This window comes from Microchirus variegatus (assembly GCF_963457635.1).
Source record: "Microchirus variegatus genome assembly, chromosome: 11".
In the NCBI taxonomy this organism is placed as follows: domain Eukaryota; kingdom Metazoa; phylum Chordata; class Actinopteri; order Pleuronectiformes; family Soleidae; genus Microchirus; species Microchirus variegatus.
The window spans coordinates 1,250,480-1,265,020 of NC_139812.1; the positions used below are offsets into that span (position 1 = coordinate 1,250,480).

The 14,541-nt window shown below is 36.3% G+C and overlaps 1 protein-coding gene across 1 annotated transcript; it reads left to right on the plus strand.

The window, feature by feature from the left end:
- Positions 1–5,982: 5,982 nt before the first annotated feature.
- On the plus strand, positions 5,983–13,673 carry ddx43 (DEAD (Asp-Glu-Ala-Asp) box polypeptide 43; the record flags this gene model as incomplete). The annotated part of the gene is made up of 16 exons (XM_083897980.1): positions 5,983–6,316; positions 6,518–6,573; positions 7,700–7,817; positions 8,005–8,175; positions 8,353–8,434; positions 8,868–9,027; positions 10,527–10,645; positions 10,752–10,862; positions 10,945–11,086; positions 11,230–11,330; positions 11,604–11,691; positions 11,874–12,001; positions 12,225–12,334; positions 12,485–12,623; positions 13,148–13,235; positions 13,530–13,673. The coding sequence occupies 16 exons, from the start codon at positions 5,983–5,985 to the stop codon at positions 13,671–13,673; spliced, it is 2,091 nt and encodes a 696-aa protein (XP_083754106.1).
- Between the last annotated feature and the right edge of the window lie 868 nt (positions 13,674–14,541).

Consider the following 14,541-nt stretch of genomic DNA (forward strand, 5'->3'; position numbering starts at 1 on the left):
TTTTGAACGACATACTAAAGTATGACCTTTTTGTCAAATTTTGGACGACATACTAAAGTATGACTTTTTTGTCAAATTTTGGACGACATACTTTAGTATGACTTTTTTGTCAAATTTTGGACGACATACTAAAGTATGACCTTTTTGTCAAATTTTGGACGACATACTTTAGTATGACTTTTTTGTCAAATTTTGGACGACATACTAAAGTATGACCTTTTTGTCAAATTTTGGACGACATACTAAAGTATGACTTATTTGTCAAATTTTGAACGACATACTAAAGTATGACTTTTTTGTCAAATTTTGAACAACATACTAAAGTATGACCTTTTGTCAAATTTTGGACGACATACTATAGTATGACTTTTTTGTCGTATTTCGGACGACATACTATAGTATGACTTTTTTGTCAAATTTTGAACGACATACTAAAGTATGACTTTTTTGTCAAATTTTGAACAACATACTAAAGTATGACCTTTTGTCAAATTTTGGACGACATACTATAGTATGACTTTTTTGTCGTATTTCGGACGACATACTATAGTATGACTTTTTTGTCAAATTTTGAACGACATATTATAGTATGACTTTTTTGTCAAATTTTGAACGACATACTATAGTATGACTTTTTTGTCGCATTTCGGACGACATGCTATAGTATGACTTATTTGTCAAATTTTGAACGACATACTAAAGTATGACTTTTTTGTCAAATTTTGAACGACAAACTAAAGTATGACTTTTTTGTTGTATTTAGGACGACATACTAAAGTATGACCTTTTTGTCAAATTTTGAACGACATACTAAAGTATGACTTTTTTGTCGTATTTAGGACGACATACTATAGTATGACTTTTTCGTCAAATTTTGAACGACATACTAAAGTATGACCTTTTTGTCAAATTTTGGACGACATACTAAAGTATGACCTTTTTGTCAAATTTTGGACGACATACTAAAGTATGACTTTTTTGTCAAATTTTGGACGACATACTAAAGTATGACCTTTTGTCAAATTTTGGACGACATACTATAGTATGACTTTTTTGTCGTATTTCGGACGACATACTATAGTATGACTTTTTTGTCAAATTTTGAACGACATACTAAAGTATGACTTTTTTGTCAAATTTTGAACAACATACTAAAGTATGACCTTTTGTCAAATTTTGGACGACATACTATAGTATGACTTTTTTGTCGTATTTCGGACGACATACTATAGTATGACTTTTTTGTCAAATTTTGAACGACATATTATAGTATGACTTTTTTGTCAAATTTTGAACGACATATAGTATGACTTTTTTGTCAAATTTTAAACGACATACTATAGTATGACTTTTTTGTCGCATTTCGGACGACATACTATAGTATGACTTATTTGTCAAATTTTGGACGACATACTATAGTATGACCTTTTTGTCAAATTTTGAACGACATACTAAAGTATGACCTTTTTGTCAAATTTTGAACGACATAAGAAAGTATGACCTTTTTGTCAAATTTTGGACGACATACTAAAGTATGACCTTTTTGTCAAATTTTGGACGACATACTAAAGTATGACCTTTTTGTCAAATTTTGGACGACATACTAAAGTATGACCTTTTTGTCAAATTTTGGACGACATACTAAAGTATGACTTTTTTGTCGCATTTTGGACGACATACTAAAGTATGACTTTTTTGTCAAATTTTGAACGACATACTAAAGTATGACCTTTTTGTCAAATTTTGGACGACATACTAAAGTATGACTTTTTTGTCAAATTTTGGACGACATACTTTAGTATGACTTTTTTGTCAAATTTTGGACGACATACTAAAGTATGACCTTTTTGTCAAATTTTGGACGACATACTTTAGTATGACTTTTTTGTCAAATTTTGGACGACATACTAAAGTATGACCTTTTTGTCAAATTTTGGACGACATACTAAAGTATGACTTTTTTGTCAAATTTTGAACAACATACTAAAGTATGACCTTTTTGTCAAATTTTGGACGACATACTAAAGTATGACCTTTTTGTGAAATTTTGGACAACATACTAAAGTATGACCTTTTTGTCAAATTTTGGACGACATACTAAAGTATGACTTTTTTGTCGCATTTTGGACGACATACTAAAGTATGACTTTTTTGTCAAATTTTGAACGACATACTAAAGTATGACCTTTTTGTCGCATTTTGGACGACATACTAAAGTATGACTTTTTTGTCAAATTTTGAACGACATACTAAAGTATGACCTTTTTGTCAAATTTTGGACGACATACTAAAGTATGACTTTTTTGTCAAATTTTGAACGACATACTAAAGTATGACCTTTTGTCAAATTTTGGACGACATACTATAGTATGACTTTTTTGTCGTATTTCGGACGACATACTATAGTATGACTTTTTTGTCAAATTTTGAACGACATACTTAAGTATGACCTTTTTGTCGCATTTTGGACGACATACTAAAGTATGACTTTTTTGTCAAATTTTGAACGACATACTAAAGTATGACCTTTTTGTCAAATTTTGGACGACATACTAAAGTATGACTTTTTTGTCAAATTTTGAACGACATACTAAAGTATGACCTTTTGTCAAATTTTGGACGACATACTATAGTATGACTTTTTTGTCGTATTTCGGACGACATACTATAGTATGACTTTTTTGTCAAATTTTGAACAACATACTAAAGTATGACCTTTTGTCAAATTTTGGACGACATACTATAGTATGACTTTTTTGTCGTATTTCGGACGACATACTATAGTATGACTTTTTTGTCAAATTTTGAACGACATATTATAGTATGACTTTTTTGTCAAATTTTGAACGACATACTATAGTATGACTTTTTTGTCGCATTTCGGACGACATACTATAGTATGACTTATTTGTCAAATTTTGAATGACATACTAAAGTATGACTTTTTTGTCAAATTTTGAACGACAAACTAAAGTATGACTTTTTTGTTGTATTTAGGACGACATACTAAAGTATGACCTTTTTGTCAAATTTTGAACGACATACTAAAGTATGACTTTTTTGTCGTATTTAGGACGACATACTATAGTATGACTTTTTCGTCAAATTTTGAACGACATACTAAAGTATGACCTTTTTGTCAAATTTTGGACGACATACTAAAGTATGACCTTTTTGTCAAATTTTGGACGACATACTAAAGTATGACTTTTTTGTCAAATTTTGGACGACATACTAAAGTATGACCTTTTGTCAAATTTTGGACGACATACTATAGTATGACTTTTTTGTCGTATTTCGGACGACATACTATAGTATGACTTTTTTGTCAAATTTTGAACGACATACTAAAGTATGACTTTTTTGTCAAATTTTGAACAACATACTAAAGTATGACCTTTTGTCAAATTTTGGACGACATACTATAGTATGACTTTTTTGTCGTATTTCGGACGACATACTATAGTATGACTTTTTTGTCAAATTTTGAACGACATATTATAGTATGACTTTTTTGTCAAATTTTGGACGACATACTATAGTATGACTTTTTTGTCGCATTTCGGACGACATACTATAGTATGACTTATTTGTCAAATTTTGGACGACATACTATAGTATGACCTTTTTGTCAAATTTTGAACGACATACTAAAGTATGACCTTTTTGTCAAATTTTGAACGACATAAGAAAGTATGACCTTTTTGTCAAATTTTGGACGACATACTATAGTATGACCTTTTTGTCAAATTTTGGACGACATACTAAAGTATGACCTTTTTGTGAAATTTTGGACGACATACTAAAGTATGACCTTTTTGTCAAATTTTGGACGACATACTAAAGTATGACTTTTTTGTCGCATTTAGGACGACATACCAAAGTATGACTTTTTTGTCAAATTTTGAACGACATACTAAAGTATGACCTTTTTGTCAAATTTTGGACGACATACTTAAGTATGACTTTTTTGTCAAATTTTGGACGACATACTTTAGTATGACTTTTTTGTCAAATTTTGGACGACATACTATAGTCTGACTTTTTTGTCGTATTTCGGACGACATACTATAGTATGACTTTTTTGTCAAATTTTGAACGACATACTAAAGTATGACTTTTTTGTCAAATTTTGAACAACATACTAAAGTATGACCTTTTGTCAAATTTTGGACGACATACTATAGTATGACTTTTTTGTCGTATTTCGGACGACATACTATAGTATGACTTTTTTGTCAAATTTTGAACGACATATAGTATGACTTTTTTGTCAAATTTTGAACGACATACTATAGTATGACTTTTTTGTCGCATTTCGGACGACATACTATAGTATGACTTATTTGTCAAATTTTGAACGACATACTAAAGTATGACTTTTTTGTCAAATTTTGAACGACAAACTAAAGTATGACCTTTTTGTCAAATTTTGAACGACATACTAAAGTATGACCTTTTTGTCAAATTTTGAACGACATACTAAAGTATGACTTTTTTGTCGTATTTAGGACGACATACTATAGTATGACTTTTTTGTCAAATTTTGAACGACATACTTTAGTATGACCTTTTTGTCAAATTTTGAACGACATACTAAAGTATGACCTTTTTGTCAAATTTTGAACGACATAAGAAAGTATGACCTTTTTGTCAAATTTTGGACGACATACTAAAGTATGACTTTTTTGTCGCATTTTGGACGACATACTAAAGTATGACCTTTTTGTCAAATTTTGAACGACATACTAAAGTATGACCTTTTTGTCAAATTTTGGACGACATACTAATGTATGACCTTTTTGTCAAATTTTGGACGACATACTAAAGTATGAATTATTTGTCAAATTTTGAATGACATACTAAAGTATGACCTTTTTGTCAAATTTTGGACGACATACTAAAGTATGAATTATTTGTCAAATTTTGAACGACATACCAAAGTATGACTTTTTTGTCATATTTTGAACAACATACTAAAGTATGACCTTTTGTCAAATTTTGGACGACATACTATAGTATGACTTTTTTGTCGTATTTCGGACGACATACTATAGTATGACTTTTTTGTCAAATTTTGAACGACATACTATAGTATGACTTTTTTGTCAAATTTTGGACGACATACTAAAGTATGACTTTTTTGTCAAATTTTGGACGACATACTATAGTATGACCTTTTTGTCAAATTTTGGACGACATACTAAAGTATGACTTTTTTGTCAAATTTTGAACGACATACTATAGTATGACTTTTTTGTCAAATTTTGGACGACATACTATAGTATGACTTTTTTGTCAAATTTTGAACGACATACTAAAATATGACGTTTTTGTCAAATTTTGGACGACATACTATAGTATGACTTTTTTGTCAAATTTTGAACGACATACTATAGTATGACTTTTTTGTCAAATTTTGGACGACATACTATAGTATGACTTTTTTGTCAAATTTTGAACGACATACTAAAATATGACGTTTTTGTCAAATTTTGGACGACATACTATAGTATGACTTTTTTGTCAAATTTTGAACGACATACTATAGTATGACTTTTTTGTCAAATTTTGAACGACATACTAAAATATGACGTTTTTGTCAAATTTTGGACGACATACTATAGTATGACTTTTTTGTCAAATTTTGAACGACATACTATATAGTATGACTTGTTTTGTCAATTTTGTCAAAGAAAGTCATGGTTTACTGTTGTTCAAAATTTGACAAAAAAGTCATACTTTACTATGTTATTCGGTATTATATTTTCGCATTAAAAATATAATTAAGGTAAAAAAGCTTCAACATACTGGTATTAAACATTACAGAAACATATATATATATAAATATATAAATATCTATATAGATATTTATATATAGATTCTAAAAATTCCCATTTTTCAGAGGGTCCTGAATGCGGCGCCATTGTAATTGACATCGTCACATTAATAAGTGTCAGGTGAGGAAGAGGGCGATTTAAAATGTCTGACTGGGAAGAGGAACACGAGGACTGTACAGCTCGCCAGAAAGTCGGTTTTGCAACTGCTGCCCCTGAATGGAGGTTCCAGCGTGATGGTCATTCGCGGGAAAACACATTTGGAGTTAGAAGTGGAGGCAGGTTTTCAGCCTCGAGGGAAGAAAGAGGTGATTTTAGCGGCGAGTACAGGAATCGCAGAGGGGGAGGCAATGACCGTCCGTTCCCCCCGAGCACAGAGCGCCGAGGCCCGGGACAACGGAGCTATGGCAGCGACAAGTCAGACTCTTCCCCGCCCGTGACTCTCAGCGTGGAAACAACTTTGATTGGGAGAATAATAGGTACATGTGTAAGCCGTTATTTGTTTACAATTTACACATGTTGGCCGTGCTAGCTTACGCTAACTTGTCGTTGCTGTTAGCTAACTGTGCTAAATCGATGAAATCTTTCAACTTTCCGTTAGCGGTGTTTTTTTTTTACTGTAAAACGTGTGTTTTCTGATCGAGGATTTAAGACCACAAAATGCATTGTTCCTGTTGAAGGTCGCGGAGGATCCAAAATCCGTGAACTTGAAGAAAGTTCTGGTGCAAGAATCAAGGTAAGCACAAACAAACAGCAAATAAAACGTAAATGTTGCAACAGCATATAAACAATAGACATTTATCCAGCATAGTGTTTATTAATTTCAAAGCTTGATTAATAGTCCTAAAAATACAATGTCCACAGAAATGCACATTTTCTTTGATTGTATCAACACGTTTGTGATAAGTAATAGGTGACTAGTTCATTGTTAATCGATTTATTTGACCATCCACTAATGATCAGTAATGGTCCACAAAATGCATTCATGTTGTAAAGTTGTTTTTTGTTTCCAAGACCTCAAAATGACAGTGACCACTACTGTGTTTTCTGCAGGGGAAATGAATCAGGTTACTGTTTATAAAGTAGCAAAGGAACAAGACACTATTAATGTTTCAGAGACTGAAATCTGAGAATTTGTTTTTGTTTTCTAAAATAAACATATTTATTAATTAATCAGATTGATGTCGTTTTAACGTTGTTGTCAATTGCACCTAGGGCTCCAATAGTTATAATTGATCTTTGGTGCTATAAAAAGTCAGTCATCACAGAGGAATAGGCACAACTTGACATACAAGCATGTGGCTGAGAAACATGATGCGGTTGCATCACTGCTTATTTACTGAGATATTTACTTGCACTAATTTGAGAAATGTTGCAGTTCCCTCATCAGTCCACACATACTGTCCATCCTTTCGTCTGAAATGTTGTCATTTTTCCAGTGCAGTGAAATGCTGCACTTTGAGTAATGTTTCAATCATGTGATCTTTAATTGTCATCCTTTATTCACTGAAATTGGCTTCAGTGCACTTATTTGCATTTACCCTTCCTCAATTGGCCAAGCTTTCCCCTTACCTCAAGCGAAGAAGCGTCTATGCACTGTTTAGTTGAGAAGTATTTGGAGTATTCACACAGTATGCACACATCCAGTATGGACATTTAGACATTTGGACATTGGTCTTCTCTTTCGCTCTAAACTGAAGTTTTTATTTTATTGATGGTGACTTTTTATTATGTTCTTAGAAGCTCTGTTATTTTGGCAAATATAAGTACTGGATCAGTAGTCTGTCCAGTCCTAGGGCCAACCAAGCTGATCCCATTCCTCCTTTTATCCCCTGCTGTATATAACTGTGGTTCTCTTTTAGGTTAACAAGGGAGATTATGAAGGTGAGGTGGTTATATTTGGGTTCCCCGCTGCCCAGCAGAAGGCCAAGGAAATGATTGAAGACTTGGTGGCAGATGGCGACTCTAGATTTTACAATGGTATTATTTTTATTTTTATTATTTTTTTCCCCCCACCCAAAAATATACGTTTTAAAAGGATGAGAACGTATTTTCCATAGTTTCGAAATTGCATTAAATTTAGGGATCGAACGTGACAAACTGCTTTTGCTTTAACTGTCGGTTTCTTCAGTATAATAAATCGGCGGCTTACTGATCTGTCTCGAAGGTGGTGGCAGCGTGGGAGGCTATGGAGGAGGACGTGATGGAGGAGAGAGGAGTGACTCAGTCTGGTCTGCCAGTCAATTACAGGCATCCAATGTCACCCAGCCTCGTGCAACCATCGACTGGAACGCTATCCGAGAGAACAAGGACAAGTATGAAGAGCTCAAATGGAAGGGTGAGGAAAGTGTTTTAACCACACTCAATGTGCAGCAAAATGCTTTTGGAAAAAAAAAAATGTTTGCCCCTGTTTGTGTTGATTAGTTAATTAAAATTAGTTGACTTCATTTGCATCAATGACTGGACCTCATTCACAGCTTTAAACGGTTTATGTTATCTCTACAACTACCTTCAGACCTCCCACCAATGAAGAAGAAATTTTACATCGAGAAAGAGTGTGTGTCCATGCGTGACACAGATGAAGTCCGCGAATGGAGGTAAATCTGATGGGTTTTTTTTTGTGTACATACAAGTGGAATTGTTCTCCAGCCAGCTTTTTTAATAACTCCAGTGTCATCTGAACAGGTCAGGCTGTACCCTTTAAACATATCAGTAGTTCTCAATTTCCCTCGTCTCATATGGGTGTTTAGAGTCGACATTTATGGGGAAAAATGGAAAAAGATTGTCTTTTGTTTGTCATCAGGTCCTCTGACTGTCAGTGTCACATATTCATCTTTATTAAATTATGTTAGATATAAATATGGATTACTATGTTGAATTGATATTCTACATCCAACTTGTGAACACATGAAAATATTGTTCTTTTTAGTATTGTAGAATGACTTTGTATATTGTCATATGCAACGTTTGTAGTTAGCCTTCTAACTCTTCAGTTATTTCCTCATTTTCGGTTGTTTAATCTTTCTGCAGGAAGGAGAATAACAATATCTTTGTCGACGACTTGAAGGAGGGTGAGGAGAAGCGGCCTTTTCTCAATCCCTGTTGCACTTTCCTGGAGGCCTTTGAGCTTTATCCAGAGATCATGGAAAATATTGACAGAGTTGGCTTTGTCAAACCAACCCCCATCCAGGTATGAGCAAAGCACCTCTAATTTAGGTCTCCAGTCAAACTTTGAGAGTATATGGTCATGAAATTAAGGTCAGAGGTTATGCATAATACATTTATAAGTTAATAGAATAAACTAAACATAGGAATCAGAATCTTTTATTGTACAATAAATTGCACAACGAGATTTAAGTGTCAACATTCAGTGCCGGAGAGTCCTAAAACAAGCAATAATTATGGGAGAGGTTTTTTTTTTTTTTTTTTTTTTTTAACAATTTAAATAAATTTAAGTAAAAGAAGAAATGTAAAGAATATAAATATATATACATATACTATACAAACTATGCTAAGAACAAATGAAATGAATGGGTGAATAAGGCAGGAAATATTGCACCTTGCCAGGATATTGCACATCACAACACAACATGTTTTTATATTGCACTTCTATTGTAGTGTAGTGAATTATTCCACATAGTTTTATTTTATTTAGCAGCATTTAGCAAGACTATGGTTGACGGATAGAAGCTTTTTTTGAGTCTGTTTGTGCGTGATTTTATGGATCTGAATCGCCTGCCTGAGGGCAGAAGCTCGAACAGTCCATGTCCGGGGTGAAAGTATCCTGTCGGCACTCTTGAGGCAGCGGGAGTTGTGCAGGTCTTCCAGTGAGAGGAGACTGCCACCGACTATCCGCTGGGCGGTGCGTGTGACCCTCTGGAGCTCTTTCCTCTGTGCTACTGTGCAGCAGGAGAACCATGCACAGAGGCAGTAGCTCAGGATGCTCTCTACAGTGCTGCGGTAGAAGGACATCAGAAGTTACTCTGCGATGTTGTTTTTCCCAAGAACCCTCAGGAAGTAGAGTCTCTTCTGAGCCTTCCCCACCAGCTCTGCAATGTGCAGTCCCCAGGTCAGGTCATCACTGATGTTGACTCCCAGGAAGCGGAAGTCTGAGACCCTCTCCACGCAGACCCCATTGATGTGGAGTGGTTGGATGTTGTGTCTCTTTTTCCTGAAGTCAAGTTCAGGAGCAGGTTGTTGTCGCAGGTTGTTGTCGCTCCACCTCCTCCCTGTAGGCGGACTCATCCTGCCCTGAGATGAGCCCCACTACTGTGGTGTCGTCGGCAAACTTGACGATGGTGTTGGTGTGATGGGTGGGGATGCAGTCGTGGGTGTAGAGTGTGTAAAGGAGGGGGCTCAGCACACAGCCCTGAGGTGAGCCCGTGCTGAGGCTGATGGCTGTGGAGAGGTGGGGGCCCACTCTAACCCTCTGGATGCGCTCTGTCAGAAAGTCCTTGATCCAGAGGCAGGTGGAGTGTGGTAGTCCGATGTCCGACAGCTTGGTCACCAGTCTGTGGGGGAGGATTGTGTTAAAGGCAGAGCTAGTCTTTATAATAAATAAAAATAGTCACATAAGATCAAATGTGAATCAATGACAGGCAGTCTTATGTTCATTAGTTGTCATTTTTGTGTATCCATGTTGCTTAAAAGTTTTTCCTATACAGTAAATTGTTTTTATCTTTGTTTCAGTCTCAGGCCTGGCCAGTGATGCTGAGCGGGGAGGACGTGATCGCCATTGCACAGACAGGAACAGGGAAAACTCTGGCCTACCTGCTGCCAGGGTTCATTCACATGGACGGACAGCCTGTGTGAGTACAGGAGAGTCTCATGCTTTGAAGACTTCTCATGAGCTTATACAAACTGTGAATATACTGTTTGACTATCAAACTCTTTTTGTGCTTTCTTCCTTCCTAGACCAAGGAATGAGCGCAGTGGTCCAGGCATGTTGGTGCTGACTCCAACCAGAGAGCTGGCCCTGCAGATTGAAACAGAATGCAATAAGTACCGCTATAAAGGCTACAAAAGGTCCTGCAGCCTCATGAATCATAAATCAACCGCACTAAAGAAGCACCATGACCATGACTGTTTTATCTGTGCCCTTTCTCAGTATCTGTATCTATGGCGGAGGGGATAGGAAAGCCCAGATCAACCTGGTAAAGTGTGGGGTGGACATAGTTATCGCCACACCAGGTCGACTAAATGACCTACAGATGAACGAACTCATCAGCCTGGCCTCTGTCACCTACCTGGTCAGTTGTTTGTGCCCTTGTGTCGCAGTGGGAATCGATGTAATGGGCAACATCATCAAATGTCTCACTCCATGTGTGAAATTGTGCAGCTCTTGCTGCATTACTTGTAAAAAGAGATTTTCTTCTCTGTTCACCGGGTACAGGTGCTGGACGAGGCTGACAGGATGCTCGATATGGGCTTTGAACCTCAAATTATGAAGATTCTCCTGGACATTCGTCCAGACCGGCAGACGGTCATGACCAGGTATGACTCAAGTCCTAAGAACCGTGGTTCTATTAGGGTCTGAAAATATGAGTACACATGCTCTGCCTGCGAGAACAGTGCAGATCTTCACCCATTAAAAAAAAATAAATCATTATTTTAATCGAGATAAGATATCAGTCACATCTTTGCATGAATCAGGAAAATGCATGTTCTTAAAGAAAATGCAATTGCAGCATTAAAGAAATTTAAAAAAAATTAAATATGACGTCTTACTATGGAAGTTTGATTTTAAAACTAAGTGTAACATTACAGTGCCACTTGGCCTACTGGTGTGCGTCGACTATCCAAATCATACCTCAAGGATCCCATGATGGTTTATGTGGGAACCCTGGACTTGGCGGTAAGTCAAAATGAATCTGTTAAATGTGTTTTGATTAGTTACAGAGGTCTGTGATGTGTCTTTATCCCTCGGTTTCTCTGCTTTTTATTATTTCCTCAGGGCACATGGTGACCTGTATTTGTAATATAAACTATCAGATTGTGAATACTTGTATTAAAACACTAGTTGTTTTCTTTTTTTAGGCAGTTGACACTGTACAGCAAACCGTGCTGATCGTCATTGAAGAAGAGAAGAAGTCCTACTTGTATGACTTTATCAGAAACATGCTGCCCGACGATAAAGTCCTCATCTTTGTTGGCAAGAAGATTATGTGAGTTGGATGCGACTTCCAAGCGAGAGAGTTCTTTGATGGAGTTAAAATCCTACAAAAGAAAACACATTTATTTAATTACATTTATTGCAGGAAAGCAAATATTGGCTTGCACGCTAGAATTATAAAAATGTTAATATAATGGGACCATTACAGTCGTTATTTGGAGAGAATGCACTAACGGTGTCCGGTGTATATTTTTCTCTGTTCATTGCAACCTCAGGGCTGATGACCTGTCGAGTGACATGTGTCTGCAGGGTCTGGCTGTGCAGAGTCTCCATGGTGACCGTGAGCAGTGTGACCGTGAAGAAGCCCTCAAGGACTTTAAAGACAGTATGTGATGGGATTGTTGTTTTTTTTTCCCTAATCAAAACGCCAAAGTAAAGGTTTTGGTTTGCCAGTGCAACTTTACATTGATGTCAGTTCAAGATCATATTTGAACCATTGAATTAGTAAAAAGTGTTTGAAAAATCTTTTTTCCAGGTCGAGTTCGTATCCTGGTTGCCACAGACCTGGCGTCTCGAGGACTGGACGTGCATGACATAACACATGTCTTTAACTATGACTTCCCACGCAACATAGAGGAGTATGTCCATCGCATCGGCCGCACTGGTCGGGCTGGGTAAGTGTGTGTGTGTGTGTGTAAACAATGTCTGTAAGCAGGGAACTTTGGCTACCCTTCAGATTACCACCTACATACAGATCAAATTTGATGGTTCACGTTCTTGAGTACAACTGTTTTGCATCAAAAAGTTATGTAATGTACCGTTTTTATTGATCATCCATTGGGGGGAATTCCGAAACACTGAAGCAATCACCAGGAATTTGTAGGTGAGATTTAGCTTTAGAGGACAACGAACCTCCTCCATTGTTGGTGGTTTGTGCCGCTGGCAAGAAGTCACATGAACTCTGCTCTGATTGCCACATAACAGAGATAGATTAGATCGAGGATAATATACTGAAGTGATGGAACTGATTTGAAAATCAGAAGTGATGGGATTCTTTGTATCAGAAAATAGTCACTTCATCCAGGTAATGTGAACACAGCATGTGTTCTGCATTCTTCTGGGATCACGTAATTTGAAAATCCCTGTCGGTATCTTGCTGCTCTTGGGTTCATTGGTCATGTTTGTTTTTACGTTCCAGACGTTCAGGTGCTGCCATTACCCTGGTAACGAGGGACAACTGGAGGATGGCCCCTGAACTGATCCCAATCCTGGAGCGCTCAGGACAGGTTTGCACACACTTTCTAGTATTTCAAATATTAATAGGGCATGTTTGCAGGTGTTTACCCTGTATTGTCATTTTACAGCAGAGTATGGGGATCTGATTATTTTAATGAATACACCATAGAATACTATTGCACTTCTCCTCATACTGTACAGAGTCCTGTTTCCTAGGTTGAACACTGAAACACATTGTTCTCATGTAGGAATCCATGTTTGAATCCACTGTTTTGTTTTTGTGAATGGATTGAATAAAATCTTCAAGCTTTCAGGACGTGTAATCATTGTGAATCATATTACAGGAGGTCCCTGATGAGCTGGTGCTTATGGCAGAAAGATACGAGAAGCACAAGAGGGAGAAGGATATGTATGATCCAAGGGGAGGACAAGGACGAGTGGGGAGGAGAGATGGTGGAGGAAGAGGAGGCAGGGACTGGGGCTACTAAGACATGATTGTTCATACATGTCGGCATAGTGTTTCCTTCTATTTGGAGTTCTAATGGGAATATAGTTTGTTTTTTTCCCCTTAACATGATGGTGCATAATCTTAAAATGCCCATGTTAAATGTACAATTTTATTTAATTGAACTTTAATTTTTGCTGGATTAATATTATAATTTAAGGCACTCGTGTTTGAGATGCACAGTTTTTACAGTTTGTAATTTACCAGGTTTACTCTGAAAATGTTGTTGTCATTTCTGTCTAATAAATGTTTGTATGTTATTGAATTGGTAACTTGAAATGCTGAATGTTCGATACAATAATGGTTAACTCACTCTGCTTTGCACAATTTGATCCACCACATATTTGGATTTTAAAGGTAAATGTTTGTCATTTACACTTGTAAAGTACTAAATAGTCCTGTTGACCTTAATCAGCTTCAGGACCTTGTCTACTGCACATTGACAGTAAATGGCGCTGCAAAATAAACCTGTAGAGAAACCCAAATTGTAAAAAAAAAAGAATTAAAAAGAATATTGTGATCTTAACCGTTAAACAGCAGGTGTGTTATTTAATTTCTATGCACTCAAAGCACTAGTACATTGTCTCTGAGTGTGGCTTTTTATGATCTTATTACAAGACGTATTTTAAAACTATACCAATAGCTACATCTTGTGGACAAATGGGTGTATTGTAAGGATGCTCTGATTTACTCACAACTGGCTCCCATATGGTGGAACGAGCACCCCATCGGCATCCAGAAAGCCTCCATGTCTTCTGCCACAGACTAAAAAAACACATCTCTTTCGTCTCTACCTCGACTAAGACGACGAGCAAACAAAAAAAACTACTTTGCACATACTTGTGCATTGT